Here is a 22,042-nt window from a genome sequence, read left to right as displayed (position 1 = left end):
TATTCTAAACTTGAATTGATTTGACATCATCCTCTTTTTATTCTCATATTCACATTCTTTGGTGGTTAGAAAATAGAATGTTGGCTAAATACCTGCACCAAAAATGGAGCGTGTGAGTGCTGAATACAAAATATTTTCCTTTTCAAAGCAAGGTACCTTCATGAAGTGACGTTGGCCTGCTGTTATGAAGCTCGCTGCTGCCAACTAGTGGCGGATTGCTTGGAAGCTCACTTTTTTTTTTTTCTTACAACAAAAATAATAATAATAAAAATAAAAATAAACTATTTTAATGGGGAACATGTAAGGCAAGTTGGCACCACTGTACTGTATTTAAAATTTCTGAAATCTTTGGGAGCATAAACATAACCACGAGAATCACAACATTTTCAATATTTCTTTCATAATTTACTAGATGTTGAATAAAAACCATACAACCCCCCAATCCATTCAAAACTTTAAATATATATATATATACGCATGGCTGATTTCCGCCTTTTGTTGTGGTTGTTTTCATATATTACATATATTCAGATGAATTATAAATATATGCAGTATTCCAAAAACTGTTGGATGTTTCCATTTTATCCAAAGCACCAGGAATATTTTTGTCTGTTTTCCGATTTAAAAACCCCCAAACAAAACTGTGCATGTAATGTACTGTTATGTATATTAACTCATTCACTCCCAGCCATTTTCATGTTCTATTGCTATAAAAACATGGAACCTACCAAAAGAAAAATGTGTCTCTTCTTTCACCGGGGGGGAAATATGGTATATATATATTTTTTTATCCGTTTTTATGTTTTGTAGCAATTAGCATTAGAATTAGCTAAGTTTCATCATTATTCACAAACCTGTTGAAAATACTGGGGGAAAAAAAGAGCTTGTTGCAACATGGACCTGGTTGATCTCTTATACTTTGCTGCCACCTGCTGGCTGTTTTTTTGTTTTTGTAATAATTACCATCGCTTTAAGCGACCACTTCAGGTCAGAAACTGCATCAAAGCCTTCATACAAAAACTCTAGCAAACAAAAACCTAAAAAAAAACGTATAAATATGTTTTTGGGAGTGAATGAGTTAATGTCATTTATTTTAAAAACACAAAGAAAATGTTTGCTTTTTACATTTATATTAAAAACAAAATATGGAGATCTTTGCTTTTTGTTGGACAATAAAACAAACAAAAGAAAAAAGGAACATGTCACTATTTGGTGTGCTATAAGCTTTTGATCATAGAAAAAGAAACTGTGATCTCACTATTTGGCAAGGTTATAAGACTGAGTGAGGACAAGCACGGACAGCAACAGTCTGAGTTGTATTCATATATAAAAGTGTACAAATTAAATGTGGGCACACAATTTGGCAAGCAGATGTCACTTCCACAGGTTTGTCTGTTATAATGAATGTGTAATAACAATCATAATAGAAGTAATTTGTAAAGAAATTTGTTTGATAATGAAGTGCCATTGTCTGTTAAAATGGCAAATTTCTAATTCAACTAATCCTACCTTGCAAATTGTTGTAAAGAAAAACAATCATTTTTTTGTGTACTTCTTTAGATTTTAATCTCCCCAACACTGTATTGCACAGTGGCTATAAAAAATAGTGGACACAGCCCCCATTTAAACGCCAGGTTTTTGCGCCGTACAAAAATTCGAGCAATATTGCAAAATGTTTTCACCACAGCAGTATATTAGTGAGAGTCAAAGTAAAAAATATAATGAAATAATGTTTGCACAAGTGTACACACCCTCTTGTGACGGGGATGTGGCTATGTTCAAACTCTATTTCAAGTTGTTCAAAATAACCTCAGATGTTCTAGTAGGCTTTTCTTGACATTTTTGAGGGAGCACAAGCTTTGTTTCAGAGCTTCACAATAATCTTGTTGATGAAAGAAGTTTGGAAGTTCTTTGGGAGTCTCATATTTTTCATCACAAAAACCTGCTGTTTGAACAGGGAGGGGTGTGCAGACTTTTTATATTCACTGTTGTGCACTTCATGTAGGCATTCACGTCATGTTCTGTTGAATGCATGTGTTTTATTGGCAATGTAAGAACAGCAATTGCTTTTGGAGTGTGCTTCCTCCTCCTCCTCTCATTTTGGGCCAAGGTCAGTCAAGGTCACCACTGATTCCGTCGTGGAGCGGGACGCCTGTTTCGACAACAATCAGCCACCATTAATCTCTGCACACGCACTAGCATTGACAATCCGTCAAGATGGATTCCTTCTACAAATGAGCACAATATCTTTACAGCTGCACAATATAATGACCAATAAGAATTATACAAAAAATAAAATCACATTACAGTGTAAACATTTAGGAAACATATATTTTTAATTTATTTGGACAATAAAAAATGTGCCCTGCATAATTATTGTCACCGCTGGCGTAGATGCCGTCGTTTTAGCAACAAAGTATTAATTTGCTGATACACATGATTTGCTGTAAAATAATTATATAATGTTGGACAGGTGCTTATTCATTTAGAGTGATTAGATTGTGCAGGTGTACCTACTGTTGTGACCAGTGAGCAACGAACTATTCAGGAGTAAATTGTATAGTAAGCATGAGCCTAACAGCACAATTGCCTATGTCATTTTTTTAATTTTTTTACCTTACTTCAAAACAATGTCCTGGCTAACAATTGTGACGTTTGTGTTCCGATAAAACGACTGAGGCAACTCTGTTATTAGGCTAACAGTTATGATGGATGCCGAAAGAAAGATGAGGAAAGGAAGAGAACACGGAGAGACACCAAAGCACCAGAAAGGTTCCGGACCTTTATTGTACACATTTTTTTTTTTTTTTTTTTTATTGACAGACACTTTAACAGCAACAAAAAACGGACACCATCTTGTTTCAACTGTACAATGAGATATGGGCACAATTTGTTGATGATGCCACTTGTGGAGCATGCGCCACGTTTTCCATTTAGTTGTCATCTTGTGACAATTTTTCACTATGTCAGGCAATGGAGGGTGTCACAACTAGCATTCTATGGCTAGCATTTATTTATTTATTTATTTATTTTTAAATCAGCCCACAAACACTACAGTTGAAATTTTTGAGACAGGGCCGTGTGGTTTGTTTGCATTGTATTCCTTACATTTGACGCAGATGTTAGTTGTCATCGCTCACTTCCTTGTCTTCAACCAATCACACATCAGCCAATAAGACATAAGGTCAGCTAAGTATAATTGTTAGCATTCAAATTATCCATTGAGATGCAAGGAAATTGAGATGTTGCACCGGTACGCGGGCTCCCTCTAGTGGTGTGACGGAATCACTGCCGATGATCAGTTCAGCTGTACAGTACACCCAACTTTTACTACATTTGTATTTAATCCTGAATAACTGTTCATTTTAAAATATAGTAGTTTTATTTATAATATTACAAGTTTGATATTTATTTTATTACACCTTTGTCTTGCCATATATTTTCTTGCAGTTATTTGACTTAAGTCTCTGATATATTTTCTTCTCATATTTCAACTTTATTCCTGTAACTTGTTCTCAACTTTACTCTAAGATCACGTCATTTTTTTCTCTCAAAATATTATAACGATGTATAATTTCAAGTCTTTCTCATAAAATATTATTCTTGCAAGACTGCCTGTCTTGTTAATAACTTTAAGATAAAAATTGGAGTTGTCAACGGTTAATTTTTTTTAATCAGATTAATCGCATCTTAGAATTTTGATTAATCACGATTAATCGCTTAGTTAAAAAGGCTTTATTTTATGAAATTTGTTTGTGCACAAAATTTGCATTTTGGGGTTGGAACAACAAGCCCACTCTTCACTTTGAAGTCCTCTTTTATTTGTTGTAGCGGCCCCCCCAATATAAACACAACATAACTGCTTAGCGTATCATTGCCAAACATGAATAATTGACGTTAACATGTTAGATGAATTCAAGGTGACCCATATGTCCCTTTTTATTTTCTGTATGCAGACCTTGAAAGATATGTAATGTAATCATTTCATAATAAGATGACATCAGTCAAGGCCAGTAACTGTAATCAAAAAATGCTCCATAGACAAGGTATGCCTTTAAAACCGCGAAATGCCCACCACCATTGAACACAAGAAGCCCCACAAACCATCTCCCGCCTTCTCATTCAATAAAGCAGGGCTTCCCAAACGCTTCAGTTTTTTGCGGCTGGCCGATTGTCAAAGGTAAAAATGACATTTCAGTGGTCTTCAGTCAGCCGTGTTGTGATCTTTATTAGTAGTTTATGTACAGTACATGCTAATACACAACGGGACGACTCAAACAGGTTTGGGAAACCCTGAATTAAAGCAAACAACCAAAGCCCGTCTTCCACAGACAACCCGAACAGGTTATAAATAAAAGTTAGTCACATGACACACAAAGCGGCCGCTAATGCTTCCCACTCTTTCATTAGAAATCTAAAGCGTGTTGACACAGTGAGATGTACAAGTGCTACCTCCCCACTTGGGCTATTTACAAGATTTTTAATGCATAGAGACGAATATAAAGTCAAAAAGCTTGATGGATCCCGGGGAGAAAGTGCACACGGCCACTGAGGGGCCTTTACGGGCTGAAAGCTACATTTAGCCGTTGTTTTAATCCTGAAAACAAGGACAGACATGCTCATTTAGAACTGAAGTGAATGAGATGAGGTTTTGACTATACGCTACGTGTGTGTTGTAGAATATGAATATGTTATTACCCTTTAACAAGCAATAGAAAATGTTTGCAGTTCATATTTGTATAGGGCAAAAGCCAGTTTTTAAAATATAAGACGATCAAATGTGGTTGAGATGTCACTTTTGGGGTCACTCAAAAGTTTGGGGACAATTGAGTATAGTGGTGCCTTGAGATGCAAGTTCAGTTTGTTCTGTGATCATGCTCATGTTTCAATTAGTCCTCCATTGAAACCAATGGAAGAATTAATCTGTTCCAGATTCCTCTTAACAAAACAAAAAACATTGTAATGTGTGTTTTTTTTTAAATAAGGATAATAGCACTCCATAATATCTTAATTTAAGAATTATACAATATAGTTACATTTCAAGTCAACTTTTACAACTCCTTCTGGTGTGCGCAACTTGGCTCACTGGAGGGAAAATACATCATTAAGATTCATTTAGAAGATATACAAAGAAGACTTTCACAACTACTGTGACTCATTACACTACAGTTATGTCTTCTTTTTTTTTTTGCAGAGGATAAAGAATATATGCCTGTGAGCTTTGGGTTTGTGTCGAAATATCTGTTGCTTAAAAGGTTATTTACACCAAGACTATTGCTATACCATTAGTCATACTATTTATTAGCCTGGCGTTTCACATTGTTGGCATAAAGCTAGCGGATTGTGATTGTTTTAAATACACGTGTGATTCTATTTGAAGGTCTTTCTACTTTCCATGTTTTCATATTACAGGTTGACCTAAATATTTAGCGCGAATCCACACATTTTCCCCTTCGAATGTTTTTCTTTTCATTTTCATTTCATACCAAATATTGGGGAAAAAATATATATTAACAGTAGGTAATTCTCTTTAGTTTGATGCTTACTTTGACAGCAAACTTCAAGTGGGAGTCAAAGTCCAAAAAAAGTCCCAAAAAAACAAACAAACAAAAAAAAACAGCCTGACGGCAGCAACGTCAGGCCACTGGTATCTCAAGGCACCAAAGGATGGCAGGCAATATGAAATATTACAATGGTGACTTCCTACTTTTGTCCCCTCATGTATGTCAACCATGATTTGAGTTCATCAATAAGTCATGTTATGAGTGTGAGATCATTCCTTTAAAAAGACGGCCTATCAAACTGCTGAGTTGAGTTAGTTCATTTACTTAATGCTCTCTGCTGATTGGTCGAGCAGGTAGCTAAAGGGTCAAATGAGCAAGTGCGAGGATGTGACTACATTGTAAAACTGAGACTTTCAGCTTGTTGACTGAAAATGCATCCTACACATCATCACCTCCTCGCCCCCATCACACACATACACACACACAGAGCGACGAGAACTAGGGTGGGTTCGGCCCACGGGGTCTAGTCTAGCAGGGAGGGCTCGGCAGGGCGGATAATGGTGGGCCGGTGAGTGGGAGCACCAGGGGGTCTTCGGCTGCAGTGTGGAGAGAAGATGGAGAACACGCAGTGAAACCAAAACATCCCGACAGAGACAGAAGAAAGAGAGAAAGAGTTGAGGGTGCGGCGCGACATGTTACGGGCGTCATACCTGGGAACGCCGGGCGGGATGCGCGCGGGCCGGGAGGGGATCTGCGGGGGCGCGCTGAAGGGGTCCTGGAGGCTGTTGAAGGCCACGGGCGTCGGGCCGGGCCGAGAGGGGATGGGAGGGGCGCCGAAGCCGGAAGACGGGTTGAGAGGAGCGGCGCCAAATACTGGGGAAGGGTTCATGGGGGGTCCGGGCGTCGGCCCCCGGACGGCCGGGGGCCGGTTGGGGGGCGGGGCTGCCGACGGGGGCGGCCTGCGCTGAGGGGTTGGGCTGGAAAGAGGGCAGGAGGAAGTTGAATTGAAAACCGGCTGATACGCAATCAAGGATACAGCAAATCCTGTCGTGTAAATTTGACTCTATTTAAAGTGTGAAGAAACAGTCTCAGTTTTAGAGTAGGCTAATATTTACACTTGGAAGAGAGTCAAATAATTAATTGGAAAAAAGAAAATAAAAGTCACTCAAGTGTTGAGGAGCGAACTCACGACCTTCAGCTTGCCACACTCCCACCTGAGCTATGCCCCTAAAGTTGAGTTGAGTGACTTTTATTTTAATTTTGTTCCTAATTCTTTATTTTATTCTCTTCCAAGTGTAAATACTACTCTAAAACTGAGTCTATTTGGTCCCACTCTAAAGTCAAATTTGTAAAGTCAAATTTACTCTACAGAATTTACTGTGTACTTGTTTACAACATTTTTCCCCATGTAATTAGGATTTGAATCAAACTTTTCAGGGTTTTGTTTTAATACAAAGTGGATTTTAGAAGGAAAAAAAATAACCAGGATTTTTGAGGAGAGACAAATTAAACAAAAATTCCCAAAGATTTCCCCCATTTTAGTCAATAACCGGGATAATTTTTTTTTAACAACTGTATAAAACTTTTTTTTTTTTTAACAAAGAAAAAAAACAAAAAAAACAAACAAACAAAGATTAGAAATAAGAGGGATATAGAAAAATATTTCAAACAAAAATGTGTAAGGATTTTCCCATATCACACAACAACCTGGATGTTTAAAAAATATTTTGGAATGAATTATTTTCTTTAATTCTGATGTCTGACTGTTTTTTTCAGATATCCACCTGGATTTTTGCAAAAATACTTGTTTTATTTAAAAGGTCATTTTTTTTTTTAACAACTTCTAAATTATAAACCCACTGACCCATTACTAGAGATTCAATCACAAAACCCTTTCTCTACATTTTTCTCCATTATGGGATTTCTTACAATATATCCTGTTTACTGTTTTGTTTTGTTTTTTAACTCCAAGCAAAAACATTGATTATTTTTTTTTTTTTTTCGCTGGCTGTTTAAATTTAACATGCGTCATGTTCAGATACATACATCTTGTCAGGTTAGGTTGTAAATATGTTTGCGTAGGATTTTATGACTAATCTCCAGTTAAAGCCATCACTAACGTGTTTATTGGGTGTGATGCAGGGTCTCACCTGGCTTCTTGTATCCAGGTGTTATTTACAGGCGGGGGCACCGGTGTGCTGATGGTGCTGGCCGTGAGGTCTCCAATGATGTGCAGCGCCTCCTTGAGGGCGTGGTACATGCGCAGCATTTCGTCCCGGCGCTGCGCCTGGTCTGCCGATTCTTCCATGAGGCTGTTCTGGTCGGCCGACGAGTAGAGGTAGGCCAGCAGCTCCGAGTGGATGAAGTCTTTCGCCTAGAAGTGAGGAATCAACACAATACATGACCATCATACACTGACACACAGACATGTATTTAATGTCGATAAAAGGACATGTTATATGTCTGACTTTGTACATTTGTGAATGTGTCCTAATGTAGGGCTGAACGATTATGGAAAATAATCTAATTGCGATATTTTTCCCCCCAAAATGGCGATTGCGATATCATGTGCGATTATTTTTTTTCAAGGTCCTTTTCAATGAATGACACAAAGTTCATTAAAATAAACAATATCAGAGCTATTACATATCAAAGGATCTTAAGATAAAGGCAAATGAAGCCTTTTATTATCAGTTTTTTTTCTACTAGTTACAATTTACCACTCAACATATCTGTTCATTTTGCATGAAACATGACATGTAAACACTGTATTTATAAATTAATTAATTCAGTATATGTATTGGAAAAAAAAAAAAAAAAAAAAGAGTCACTTCAGTCACTAAACTCACACATCTAAAACTATTTTGTCATTTAAAAAACATCAGTTTATGTCTTGAGTAGATTTATCGTGATAATCGTGGACTTATTTCCTGACAAATATATCGATAATCGCAGTATCGGCATATCGCGAGATAATCATTATCGTGAGCCTCGTATCGCGTATCGTATCGTATCGTGAGATACCCAGAGGTTCCCACCCCTAATCCTAATGTACAATATTTTGTTCCAGAAATGTTTTTTTTTTTTTTTTTTTTTTGCTGTTGTACAGGCTATTGGAGACAAATTCCTTGAGAGTTTTAACATACGTGGACAATAAAGATGATTCTGATGACATTGCCAGGAGCTCATTAAAGCTTCACTGAACTCACGCTGTTGATCATGAGGTGCATGATGGTCTTGGGCACCAGGTCCCTGATGGATTTGTTGATGATGCCGATGTAGGAATCCACCAGGTTGCGGATGGTTTCCACTTGCCGCTCCAGCTGAGGGTCCATGGAGAATGTGTCCGCCGGGGCCGCCTCCTCGTTCTCCGTCTGAGGAGCCCACATAAGCATGAGATTCATCAACAGAAAGGGCCGCTTCATTAGGTACGCCAACACCATCTACTCCAAGGGTGTTACTCCACAGGGCCAAGGTTTCAAACAACGGCTAAATTACGAACTAAGGACGGATTAACACATATTGTTATTTCAACAGTCTTAATACTGACTCTGCTTTCATCAGAAATATTAAATTCAAACAGACTTACAGACGCAAACTATCAGATCACACAATTGACGTGTATTGTGGGTGATTCATGGTAAACATACACTTCATTAGAAGTGCAATTAGACACCACTACATTACACTACAAGATAAATGTAGAGTCTACACTAGTTAGTCCATAAATACACCATGTGTGTGTCGAAACCTTTTTATTGAACAATATATTTAGTATAGAAATCCGGATGTGTTTCTCTGAACACGCACACGTGGAATGACTCCCTCTTTTGCCGGTGAGTGCTTTCAAATCTGATCATACAAAGACTTTACAAGTTTGTACAATGCAGATTTATTTCCCCTTTTATGTGTGCTCAAAATGTCATTGAAGTTAGCAGTTTCATGCAATCTTGCAGTGTTATGTATGTTAGCAACTTAGCAGCTGCTAATTTGGCCACGGTAGCCACCATTTATGCCGTCAAAAGTCTTCTTTATGGTGTTTGTCAGTTATTAAATTCAACTGTGTAATATCTATTAAACCGTAGCAGCACAAATGAACACAACAGGTTATTCCCCCCACATTTTGCATAACAGCATTTGCTGATTCAGCCACGATGTACAAAGTGCCCAATCACGCCTTTTGCCTTCAATCAATAACTACAAAATCGAGCTACTTCCAGACGACTGATTCAGTAATTGACTCGCCTAATATGAAGTGATCTCCACATAAGTAATGAGGACGATCCCAAATCCTCCATCTTCTTTTTCACCCTTTTTATGGCTGCTGTGATCCATTGGCTATGCATTGGTTCCTCTTTTGGTATCCTTGAGAATGTTCGATCCTTTTTTTGCCTCTTCTCATTGTGGCAGCTGTTCCGCAACAGCTGTCAATCATTGTTAAAATGTGGAGTTTTCCGTTTACGCAAAGTGGCAGACGCGTTTTCTATGCTGCCAAAATAGCTTCGCTAACGCCCATTTTGGGACGCGTGACGCATCAACGTCCAGATCTCTATTGTGATTGTAGTTTGTTTTGTTGTAGAACTGCTCTAACCTGGTCCTTCTCCGGGTAAACTCCAGCCCTGAGGAAGGACGCTTTCCAGCTGTCTACATCCTCCTGAGAGTCGCAGGCCAACTCTACTTGCCGTAAATCCTTGTACACGTTCCTGCACACACAAAATGAATATTAGCACACCTCTGAGAAATGGTGTAGGTCAACTTGCATGTGTGTTCATGTAGGTGAGTGAGTAGGTGGCGAGATAAGAGAGTGCCACTCACCTCTGCTCCGTGTTGAATATTGCAAAAATATGCTTGGTCGACATGAAGCCTTTCTCCACGTCTCTGATCTTCAGATTATCCAGGGGCAGCATGTACTTCTTCTCCTTTTCCTGCCAGGGGACACACAAGTGCAAAGAGGGAACATCAAACATCACTTAAATTTGACACTTAGAAAGACGATACTACCCGATTTCCTCAAATAGACGCCTTGTCTTTTAAAAACGGGGGCGGGGGGGGTGCCACTAACAATTACTGTAGAACTAAGACATTTGATAACCCCAAAACAGCAGATAATGCATCAGTAGCGGAAGTCAAGGGTGGAAAACAGCATTTTTAGCATGAAATTTTCATCAGGAAAAACAACCCTGGAGGTTCACGTCTTTGCTGAAGACAGCACGGCGCTCTCGTGGTCAGCATGTGTGCCACACAGTCAAGAGGTTCTGTGTTCACACCTCAAATCAGGAATTTCTGTGTGCATGTTCTTGCTGTGTTTGTGTGCCTACGCCACTTCTTCCCAGTTTCCAAAACATGCATGTTTGGCTCACTGAAGACTCTTAATTGACTGAGACTGTGAATGTTTACAGCGAGGAAATTAAGTATTTCAACACCCCGCAATTTTGCAAGTTCTCCCACTTTGAAATTATGGAGGGGTGTGAAATTTTTCTGATAGGTGCATGTTGACTTCACAATAATCTAAAAGAAAAAAAATCCAAAATCACATTGTATCTTTTTTTTTCATTTTTTTTTAAAGAATTTATTTGTATGTTCGTGCTGGAAACAAGTATATGAAAACATGTTAATATTTGGTACAAAAGCCTTTGTTTACAATTACAGAGGTCAAACATTTCTTGTAGTTCTTTACCAGGTTTACCCACAATGCAGGAGGAATTTTAGCCCACTCCTCCATACAGATCTTCTCTAGTTTGCTTCAGGTATTGGGGCTGTCGCTGAGGAAGACAGAGTTTTAGCTCCCTCCAAATATTTTCTTTTCAGTACATGCATCCTGTCCCCTGAGCAGAAAAAACAGCCCCGAAGCACAACACTTCCACCTTGCGTAACAGTAGGGATGGTGTTGGAATGGTACTTGTCCTCTTTCCTCCCCCAAACACGACATTTACCGTTAAGACAACAACAAAAACAAATAATAATAATAATAATTCCATTTCGGTCACATCTGACCACATGACTTTCTCCCATGATTCCTCTGGATCATCATGATGGCCTTTGCCAAACTTTAACCGAGCCTGGACATGTGTTGACTTAAGCAGGGGGACCTTGAGTGTGATGTATGATTTTATACCATAACGTAACCTTTGAAACGATGGTTCCAGCTCTTCCCTCACCTTTCTTAGCATCACTGATACCCCGTGAATTTGAAATCCTGCATGAAACCCCAGTCTTAGGGAGGATGATAGTCATCATTACCGTCTTCTATTTTTGAGCAATTGCTCCAACAGTTCTTTTTTCACCAAGCTGCTTGGCAATTGCACCATAGCCCATTTCACCCTTGTGGAAAGGTCCCTGTTGTCTTCTTACAGCTCTTTGGTTTTGCCGATGGTAGCCATTGTAGTCTGACAGATTGTCAGGTGCACACGTGTTCCACAACCTCACATAAGTGCAGCTTTCGATTAATAAGTGGATCAAAGGTGAACTTTTTAAAGGCACAGTAACAGGCCTTTAAGGGAGAGAATTCTTGCTGACTGGCACATGTTCAAATACTTATTTTCAGCACTTCAGCAAATTCTTTAAAAATCATGTCATATGATTTCCTGAGTTTCTATTTTGCCTCTTACAGTGGGCATGCACCTATGAGGAAACTTTAAGACCCCTCCATAACTTCTAAGTGGGTGAACTTGCAAAATTGTAGGGTGTTCAAATACTTTTTTATTTTCCTCATTGTATATTTGACCTGCGACCTGCCTTCTGCCCGAAATCATTTGGGTTGAGGCTCCAGTTCACACGTGATCCAAATGAGTAATTAATTGAGTTACAGTTTAGAAAGTAGATGTCCTGGGCAATTTTTTTGGTGGAGTGTACAGTGAACAATGGATATTATAAATTAATGTATGTCACATGTATTTTAATTCTAATTCTTGCATTTGAGAAACAATTATTATGCTTTATTTTTTAAATAAAGCCTCCACTTCCCAAGGAAATACCCATAGTAGATGCCTGACATGGTTTTGTAGTTGAATAAATAAACACACCTCAGGCACTTCATGAGAAAAATACAGCGCAGCCCGTGATATTGTACACAAACAACACAGGTAGAAAACAAACTACATTTATTCTGTGTAATAGACCATCAAATTGTTGTAATATGCACGATCATGGAATGCGGTGGGTGACGGAGGAGCATGAAAGAGTAGTGTGGAGGGGGAGGATGGGGTGCCCGCTTTCACTGGTGAAAAGAAACATCTGGAAGCATTTATGTCTGCAAAGGGTGGCGTGAGCCCAAACGTTACATCACCCAACAAGAGACACACAAAGGCTTAAAAAAAAAAAAAAAAAAAAAAAAAAAACTGAAATTTTATATATATATATATATATATATATATATATATATATACATATACACACATATATATACATATACATATATATATATATATATATATATATATATATATATATGTGTGTGTGTGTGTGTACCTGTTGCATTAACATGATACACGATGTCTAACTGTAGACAAACTGACGCTCACAATGATTTTGGACCCAAAGTGCAAACACTAAGGCCGCACGCCGGCACACACAAACACACACGCACACACACTCACAACCCCCCACGCCCCCTTCGGCCCCCGTAACCCAGTACGATTTCCTGCAAATTCCAAAGTCGGATCCCGGCTGGGACACTTCAGCCCGCCTGCCACGTCAGTTTGCCTCCACCATCCTCCCCACTTACGTCGCCGCTCTCCCCCTCTCTCTCTCTCTCTCTCTCTCTCTTGGCGGCAGGCAGCGTAAGAAAGTGCAACGTGTTCAGTTAGCGCTCGAGGCCACCGGCCGTGGTCTAGCTTTAAACGCTTTATTTTACTGGATGAGAACGCGGCCACGCAAAAGATAACAAAGCGGTGAGTAGCACATTTAAAGCGTTATATTTCATGAACCTACGGTAACGTGATGTTGCATTTGGTTTGAACTTTTCAGATATGCTCAAGTAAAAGCCCCTTAGTGCATGGCCTTCAATACAAAATGGGGCAAAATCCTTTCAAAAATGCAATTAAAAACATAGCATAGTTAATTGCATGCATGTGCTACAGCCATTTAAAAAAACAAACAAACAAAAAAACAGGTCAAATTGCACTGCAGGCTTCCTTGTGATTACAATTAATATTACTGCAGTTTATGTGAATAAAAAAATGAGATAGAATATGTATGTGACTTCTCAACGCTTGCCCTCAAGGTAATGTTTAATCTCTGTGTACTCTGTCCCAAGTAACGAGCGACCAGCGGCCACACTGACCTCAGGGTCCTTCCTCCCACCCAAGGCCTCCTCACCCCCCCGCCTGCCCAGTGTTCAGACTACCTGTTCATCCGGCTTTAGCTGAACAGTAGTCTGCACATTGGTTAGGCTGGGCTGGGACTCACGCGCACACACACCCAAGTTAGCCAGTGGGATGAAGACTCCTCTCACCTCCTCATCTTTGTACCAGGACAGGGATTCTGCAGTGAGGACGAACCAGTACTCCTTGGAGCCCCCCTTCATTATGCTAATGTTGAGGGTCAACCAGCCTTTCCTGATCACCTGATTAAAGGATGTGAGGGGGGGACAAATAGGGGGGAAAGAGGGTGTCAGAATAAAGGAGATTTGTCAGTACAGCATGTTTTGTGGCAAGGACCCCTATTACATGTAGAATCATTTACACTGAGATGTGAATGACATGAATAAAAACTTACCAACTTACCTTAGTTCTCTTCTATCTTAAATTACATGTTAAACTCTATATGACTAATGTTATGACACAGAGGCAGCGGGTTAAGGAGAATTGACGTGATATACGAGACAGTACTACATCCACAACAACACATGATGAGGGTTATAGGCACCATTATTCTGTTTTGACTCCACAGAAAAGACCACAAATAAAAGCAGATGATGTTCAGAGGGCACAAGAGGTGATTTTAGTATGCAAGTGTCAGCCTTTAAACAAGTGGGTTAGTGAGGCTAATTATGGATTCAAGCATGACAAGCAGTGTTTTTCATAGACGCTACTACATGGAAGGGGTTCATTTTATTCACTGAACTAATATCTCCACTGAAGAACAGAGAGGGGAGATCAGACGACTTCTGATTATTTCAAGTGCAAACGGACACATTTAAATCATTGTCCCGCAGTCGCTCGCTCAGGCCAACTACATTATGAGAAAGAAAGCTTCTAGTTGGTAGGCGCCAACATAAACACGGACGGAAAAGTGCAGCACATTAAGAGCTCCAGTGGCAGCTTGTCTTGCCAGCAAAAATAACTTGCTCAGAACTTCAAAATTGTTTCTCTGCAGGAGTCGGTGAAAGATGCTACCACACAAATCACTGCTCAGATTCTTTTTTGTGCACACTGTTAGTATGTTTTGGAAAGAAGGGTCGGAGAAAACATCATTATTGTGATACACTGTTGATTTGTTTTGTTTTATGTCATACTTGACTGTTTCATTAGATTATAAATGTGAAAATGAGAGGGGAACGATTTGCGATACATCCCAGCTAATTGACTCCACTCAACTTTTTTTTATCGCAGACAATTTTCTTTCCATATATACACTCTGTTTCAGTATTGCATTTACAGATATCTAATTTGTGTTTTTTTTTTAATACTGTATGTTGGGGGGGAACCCCCCCCCCCAAAAAACAAAAAACAAAAAAAAAAACAAGCTCATTACTGTACTGCCATTTATGTGCTATGGTTTTTAAAAAGGAGCTTTTTAAACATCTAAAAGTGGCGTTTTATTGCCTTTTGTTAATTTTTTTCTTTCCATTTCCATGTTCAAAATAAACATTTGAATCAATATCATATCACGTTTTTCCACAAGTTCTACCCCTGGTAAAATGTAATGTTAATGAGTGACATTGTAGCAGAGGCTAAACAGAAGATTAGAACATAGCATATCAAATTAAATTGGTTTTCAGTGTCAGTCATTCATTAGCAAGGACCCGTCACCTTAATCGGCAATAGAAGCAGGACACAAATGTATGCTAAAAATAATTAACAGTTAATTAACATGATCTTTTTTTTTTTTAAGTCAAAGTGAATATGACATTAGTTGTTAATTTGTTTTCAATAAAATGTTAGGTTGACATGCATGAATGAGACAAGATAAATGTGTGTTGTTGATTGGATGGCCCCGACTCCCCAATGAAGTCTGGGATAAGACAAGGCAGACTTTTGGGTCCACCAAGATGAGGTGGCAGCAGAGGCGAGTGCCTGAAGACAACAAGAACCGGTGCCATCTATCAGTGGCAGCACCTCCAGGTGTGTGTCACTGAGCTTTGAATATTAGTGGTATGGAGAGAATTGCAGACAATTACTGTCTTGTTATAAAATAATTAAGAGGTTGCACAGGCAGTTCCAAATTACTGGCAACTGCAATGCACTGGGAGGACTGCAATCAGTCCGGAGACTACCTTCTCTTCCAGGACCTCGCCAAAAACGCCCAGCTGTAGAGTGGTAACACATCTCAGTATGGTGACAGCAATGACTTTCGCTCGTCTCCCGGCTTGCCCTGTACGCTCTGGCCTTGGTTCTGCTGCTCGGCCTTACCTCTGCTGCCTTGCCTGACAAGGTGCGGCTTATATCAGTGGGTACTTACCAGAATTTCACCCTGTGGTAATAGGGGAGGGGGATTAAAGCAAAAAAAGGAAGGATAGTAGCAAAAAAAACAGTCGGAAGAAGTGAGGAAGCAGGCAGGTGTGAAGGAAGGGAAAATGGAGAGGAAGTAGAAATAGGAGGATGGAGTGAAGGAAGGAAGGAAGGAAGGAAGGAAGGAAGGAAGGAAGGAAGGAAGGTAGTAGGGAAGACAAGAGTACAAGAGACAAGGGAGAGACAGAGCAAGAGAGTTACATGCAATTAGAAATGACTTCACCTAAACCACAGTTTGGTTATTTCATAGCTTATTGCGCAGGTTCATGCATGCTATCAATTTCTATACAAAGACACCGGTGAGTTAATGGAGTTAAGGTACCAAACAAAAAAATTACAATTAGGCCATTAAATGCTTAATTGTAGTGGAGGAACATTCCCAGACATTCACATGCAAACGTAGTTGCAAGTTTAAAAAAACAAAAACAAAAAAAAACAAAAACAAAAAAAAACAAAAAACAAAAGATGAGGGCTGCAGCAAAGCAGGGATTAGGGATTTGGGGGTCGTCTAAATGTCATCTTTTCACTTAATAGCGGTTTTCAGTCACACAAATCTGGACATTAGTCTAAATAATAAGCACATCCTGCAGTTAAAACAATGAACAAGGTGGCTCTTATTAGCAGCTACGTAGGTCAAGGCAGATTAAAAGCCATGGCCTAAATCAGCACTACAGACGGGTATAATTAATATGCTTGCTAATGGGAGGCATCTGTCAAGGGAGATTAAATTTGACAGTTGTGAAAAGGCCAACGGCGGCTGATACAACATACCTGGTTGGGAATGGCTCGCTTCTTGTTGGCTGCTGTATTCCTCTGCTGTGCACTGTCATTATACAAAGACGCACAGACGACACAGTGAGCACAGACGGGAAAGGAAAGAAGTTAAAATGTACACTGGAACTAAAAGAACATCCACGCTACTCCCATTTTGTTTGTTGAAAACACACAATCGTTTATAGCCTGGTTTGAGAGTAACAAGAAGAAATCTCTCACACATACACACACGCACGCATTCACGCACACACCCCTACATCCCACCTGTTGTTGCTGTACCCCGGGGGGCTACCATCATCCAGCCTTCTGTAGTCAAGACTGAAAGTGATGTCATAAGAACCGTTAAAGAGCCCCATCTGAGCTCCGACGCGTTATATAGGGGAATCCACTCGCCATGCAGATGCGAGACTCCAAGTGCACACACCGACTTGCTTTGTCAGATGCCACAACATACACAGTACACACCGAGCAGACACATCTAGCAGCTACCATTACACCGAGCATGTGCGATCAAACAAGAGATTCCGCGAAATCCCAACACTTTTTTAGAGTCAGAAATTTGGTTGTCAGTGCAGTAACATTAGCACAGCTCTGTTGATGGCACACTGCGCTAAAAGTACAAAGGGGACGTTAATCTGTGACTTTATGTAGTTGGTTAACAGAATGACATGGCAAGTTGATTAATTGCATTATGTCAATAATGTGGACTAAGTGGCATACATTTGTCAAGTCATGAGATGATGATGATGATGATGATGATGATGATGATGATGATGATGATGGTGGTGGTTCAAGCCCAAACAGTTTGAAGTTAAAATTCTTTGTGTTATTCTTCACCTTGTGTTATAAACCTAGCAATACTGCAATAAAGATGGGTGGAGAAAAAATATATAAGAAAGCTCACTTGTGGAATCTAAATAATAAGATAAGAAAAGGATAAGTATTTTGTTGAAGTGTTGCTCTCAGCAAATAAAAATGAATTGCAAAAATGTGATTTAAAGTGGAAGCTGAGGATGGTGGCTGTAGGTGGAGGAATGATTTCTTATGGTGAAAGTTACACATAAAACGAGACTACAAGAGAGGCAGTTTGAGGATGGGATACATAAGAAAAGCTTACTAATTATAGAAAGGGGGGACACCACAATCACCGCACAATAAGGATAATAATATAAGGATGCGGGTCTAACTATGGAAGTATTACAGGACGTTCTACTGTGTTAGTTGAAAGAAAACTCGATTTAAGAATAAGTTTAAACATAAATTGCTGTTAAATGAAAGGAGTGACTTTCCATGACTCGAGTTTTCAACAGCTGGACGGAACGTCACTAGACAGCCTTCGCATGCTGACATGCTCATACTTCTCATCAAGCGTAAACGAAAAGTACTTTTGGTTGTGCATTTGACTGAAGAGACAGCAATACAGCTTTGTTGCATTTTCATTCCAGGCTGGCGAGTTCGAGCATGGATGAATCGCAGCTTCCAACCAGCTTGCGGTATTTGCAACTTGAGTAAATGCGTAAAATTACATAAATTTGAGGTATTGTTTCATTATGATTACAGGGCAGCTTCCTTTTTAAGTATGACGAGCACTTAATAAGGAACTTAAGTGCTGAGTGTAGAGCCACTGATAACAAGCTGTAAGTAAGGCGAGGGGGGAGGGGAGGGTGGTAGGGAGGGAAAAGCTGGAGGTGCATACTTAGCAAAGCCAATGAAGTCCTCGTGGTTGGTGTTGATGTAGGACAGCTCAATGTCAATCAGCAGCAGAACCTTCATTTGAACCAGAACATCACAATTAAACATGATTACTTGAGTTAAGACACACGGCCAATTTGTCACAGTGAACAAAAACCATCAATAATATTATACGACATGTCGGAACATAAATTATTCAAAGTGCGTGGTGTTTGCATTGATAGATCGACAATATCAATATCATTCAGCCCACCTGGTCTTTGCTTTTTCCTTCCCTTTCTCTGATGTGAGTGGTCACAATTCTCTCTGTCTCCTCTCGCAGCCTTGGGTAGGAATTGAGCTGAAAGGCAAAACAGCTGATGCAGCACTTGACTTAATTAACAAAAAAACAAAACAAAGACTGGTGTAGACATGCGAGTTTGAACCTAGTACGACTTACCAATATAGAGAGGACAGGAGTGACAAGTGAGAATAATAAAGATGAGAACAAAGAAAAGGGAAGGAGACGGTCAAGTGCCATTTCATGGCAACACGCTTTAGAAAACACAAACAGTCGGGCAATACACGGCAGCCATCGCTTTCAAGGAGGAAGTATGAGTTTACCATCAGCCAGATACAAAAAAATATATTTGTAAAAATTGGTGCTTGAGAAGCTAGCTAAAAGGAGTTAACATTTTTAATAGTCATCTCTGGCTGAGAGTATACATTTGAAAGGCTGGATGTAAAGGGAAAGTGACAGAATGTGAAAAAGCATAGGTGGGATGTAGTGGAGGGTCCTCCTCTGTCCACAAGGGGGCAGTGGAGCACTGTTACTATGGCAACTCAGTGCACAGAGCCTTCAGGGCACATTACAGTAATATCCACCCCTCACCGCATCCCTCCAAGTCCATCTGAATGTCAGTCTGCCAATGTGGCTCAGTGGGGAAGCGTAGCCGGGCAGGCCAGGTTGGAATTTGGAGAGAAGCGAGAGGAAGTAACGTGGAGGCGGTGTGGAAACGACACTTCAATGATCTACTGATGAGGCCATTTTAAGTTGTGCTTAAAATCTCTGACATATTTTACAAAATGGGGACACAAATGGCTGGGGGTTGGGCTGGGTCACACAAGGAAGTAAAAGGTGTGAAGCTGACTTCAATGAGAGGGGATCGCTTCTATTTCCATGCCATTCTCCCGGCGGGCGTCTCCCACGCACAGTTACCTTAATGGCACACTTCATAGCCAGGGCGGTGAGCTCGGACACCACCAGGTCCACGCATTTGAGGCTGGGCTCTTTGAGTTTGAGGATCAGCTTTTTGACAATTGCCTCGAAAGCCAAGTCGGGGGTGAACAGCCCCGTTCTGGAGATGCCCGCAAGGTTAGAAGAGTGCGTTTTGTTGTGTGGCAGACGGAGAAAGATAAAAGGAAGGAAAAGGGAAGAACAAAAGAGACAGGGAGAGAGAAGAGAGGGTCTGTGTTCAGTTAGTCATTTGTTGCAGCATCTAGTTGTTTACTAAGAAGAAACAGGCAAGAGGCGGACAAGCCAAAGGTTTTCACACTTTTTGGACGCACGTCAACTCCAACTCGGGGGCCGAATTACAGTTTAAGGAGCAGCACTTTTTTGGAGTTCTGAGCTGTACGACCTGCGGCTTGTCCAGGAAAGAAGAGATGCTCAGACGAGCCCTGAAACATCTCATAACCTGACGACACGTCACCCGGCACAACACTCCACAACACGACAGCACCGCCTGAACACAGGGCTCACATCAAGTGTACCCGCCCCTCATGCGGCCCACGCTCGCCCTGTGTTCTCAAGCCGGGTCGGGAGATGCTGATCACCCGCAGTACCTTGTTGGAGCACTGCCTGACTGTGTTGATGAGCTCCTGAATGACCAGATCGATACATTTGAGACAGGGCGTTTTCAGCTTAACGATCTGCTTTTTCACGATGACCTCGAACGCCAAGTCTGGAGTGAACAGCCCCGTTCTGAGGATGCATAGAGAGACAAGGCACAAGCGTACACAATAACACGGGACAGTTAACAAACATGTGGCCCATTGAACGACATGCACACGAATGTACGAGCAGACAAAACAAATGACAGTATCTGCGACCAAACAGGAAATCTAACGAAAACGTGACTTTTTTTATTTATTTATTTATTTATTTTTAATTACGGTGAAGGGGATTAACTTAAATCTGTTTACGGCAGTCCCAATATCTGAATTTATGATACCATAGCTGCTACACAATTTATGATGTTGTCACAGGCATGCACAGTTACTGTTGTACTTATTACATGCACTACTGTCACCAAATGCTTTATGGCGCAAAGACTCACAAAAATACACGAAATGAGAGGGACGAGCCTGCCCTCGCCCCGTAAACCTGCTTCAGTTGGTGCTCAGTCTGTGTATTTTTTTTTAGGCTTCATGTGACTGTATACTCCCTGAAAGGTTGGGGCCATCATTAAGGAGAAGTGATGATTAACAGAAGTGTCTATCTTTGATTGTTTTACATTTATGGCACAGAAGTGGATTTCACACAAATTTCGACTGTAAGTACTTCGTAAAGAGTACTACAGTGTAAGTTAGTGATAGTCAAGTGCATTCAAAAAGCAAATTTGGATGACAATGCCATTTGCTTTTTTATTGACATAACTGAGTTAGAGTTTGTTTTTTGTTTTTTTGCTCATATTCAGATCTCACATACTGTCATGACACAAAAAAACGTGAACATATTCCAAATGGAACAAATGGATGAAACAGGTCAATATAATTTCCTAAAGGATACAATTAAACCCTCAAAGACAAACTACATGATGAGAATGAAATGAAGGCACCACATCACAAATGTAGACAAAAGGCAAATGTAACACGAAACAAGAACTGAATTCCTCAGGGCAGAAAAGCAGCTGGCAGACTTTTTAGTGAGGAGACAAAAGGAAGACATTTTCAACATAGCAAATATAATTCTCGAGGACTCGAAATTCATCTCTGCTTGATTAAAAGCATGAATGATATAAAGTAACTGTAAAATCAACAAAGTGAACATGAAAGGCGAGAAAGGTTAGCTGTTGTGCTCCACTTGCCTGACACCATGAACATTCTTGATTGCGTGACTGATTTCCCGCCGCAGCTCCTTCTCATCAAATACAATCTGCAAAAGATTGGGGAAACAAATACAAATATTGTGACTGTGACAACAACAACACATGGGACACCTGGATTTTAATAAAAACATTAGGAAGTGAACAAGTTATTCGAATGTGTGACATGAATCTGAACAATATCCAAGCTTGAAGCTCGCATTGATGCCAGACAAATCGAAGAGCAACCAGTTGTATTGAGTATTGTACAAAAAGTCTCACAAGTCACTCTCTATAAAAAAAATAAAAATAAAAAACACAATGAGAAGAATTTGCA

At 40.0% G+C, this 22,042-nt stretch overlaps 1 protein-coding gene across 7 annotated transcripts in view; it reads right to left on the bottom strand.

Annotated features, from left to right (window-relative positions):
- Positions 1 to 2,019: 2,019 nt before the first annotated feature.
- dnm2a (dynamin 2a) overlaps positions 2,020 to 22,042 on the bottom strand; it is a 44,660-nt gene continuing 24,637 nt past the window's right edge. Inside the window, exons 9-21 of one of the 7 annotated variants that reach the window (XM_077525983.1) lie at positions 21,709 to 21,776; positions 20,465 to 20,603; positions 18,894 to 18,980; positions 18,645 to 18,715; positions 16,946 to 16,997; positions 15,940 to 15,972; positions 13,957 to 14,067; positions 10,320 to 10,429; positions 10,096 to 10,207; positions 8,714 to 8,878; positions 7,655 to 7,878; positions 6,215 to 6,481; positions 2,020 to 2,152 (exon numbers count right to left, since the gene is read on the bottom strand). In XM_077525983.1, coding sequence (XP_077382109.1) covers positions 2,122 to 2,152; positions 6,215 to 6,481; positions 7,655 to 7,878; positions 8,714 to 8,878; positions 10,096 to 10,207; positions 10,320 to 10,429; positions 13,957 to 14,067; positions 15,940 to 15,972; positions 16,946 to 16,997; positions 18,645 to 18,715; positions 18,894 to 18,980; positions 20,465 to 20,603; positions 21,709 to 21,776 — 1,470 coding nt within the window. In that variant the 3' untranslated portion in view covers positions 2,020 to 2,121. Of the gene's footprint in view, positions 2,153 to 3,799; positions 6,101 to 6,214; positions 6,482 to 7,650; positions 7,879 to 8,713; positions 8,879 to 10,095; positions 10,208 to 10,319; positions 10,430 to 13,956; positions 14,068 to 15,939; positions 15,973 to 16,124; positions 16,137 to 16,945; positions 16,998 to 18,644; positions 18,716 to 18,893; positions 18,981 to 19,838; positions 19,978 to 20,464; positions 20,604 to 21,708; positions 21,777 to 22,042 lie in introns of those variants that run through there. The other 6 variants (XM_077525967.1, XM_077525957.1, XM_077526001.1 and 3 more) reach the window with 6 other exon arrangements.

The sequence above is a fragment of the Festucalex cinctus genome, chromosome 1 (assembly GCF_051991245.1).
Source record: "Festucalex cinctus isolate MCC-2025b chromosome 1, RoL_Fcin_1.0, whole genome shotgun sequence".
Taxonomy (NCBI): domain Eukaryota; kingdom Metazoa; phylum Chordata; class Actinopteri; order Syngnathiformes; family Syngnathidae; genus Festucalex; species Festucalex cinctus.
The sequence above is the reverse complement of the archived record's forward strand: the minus strand, read 5'-3'. Positions and strand labels throughout refer to the sequence as shown.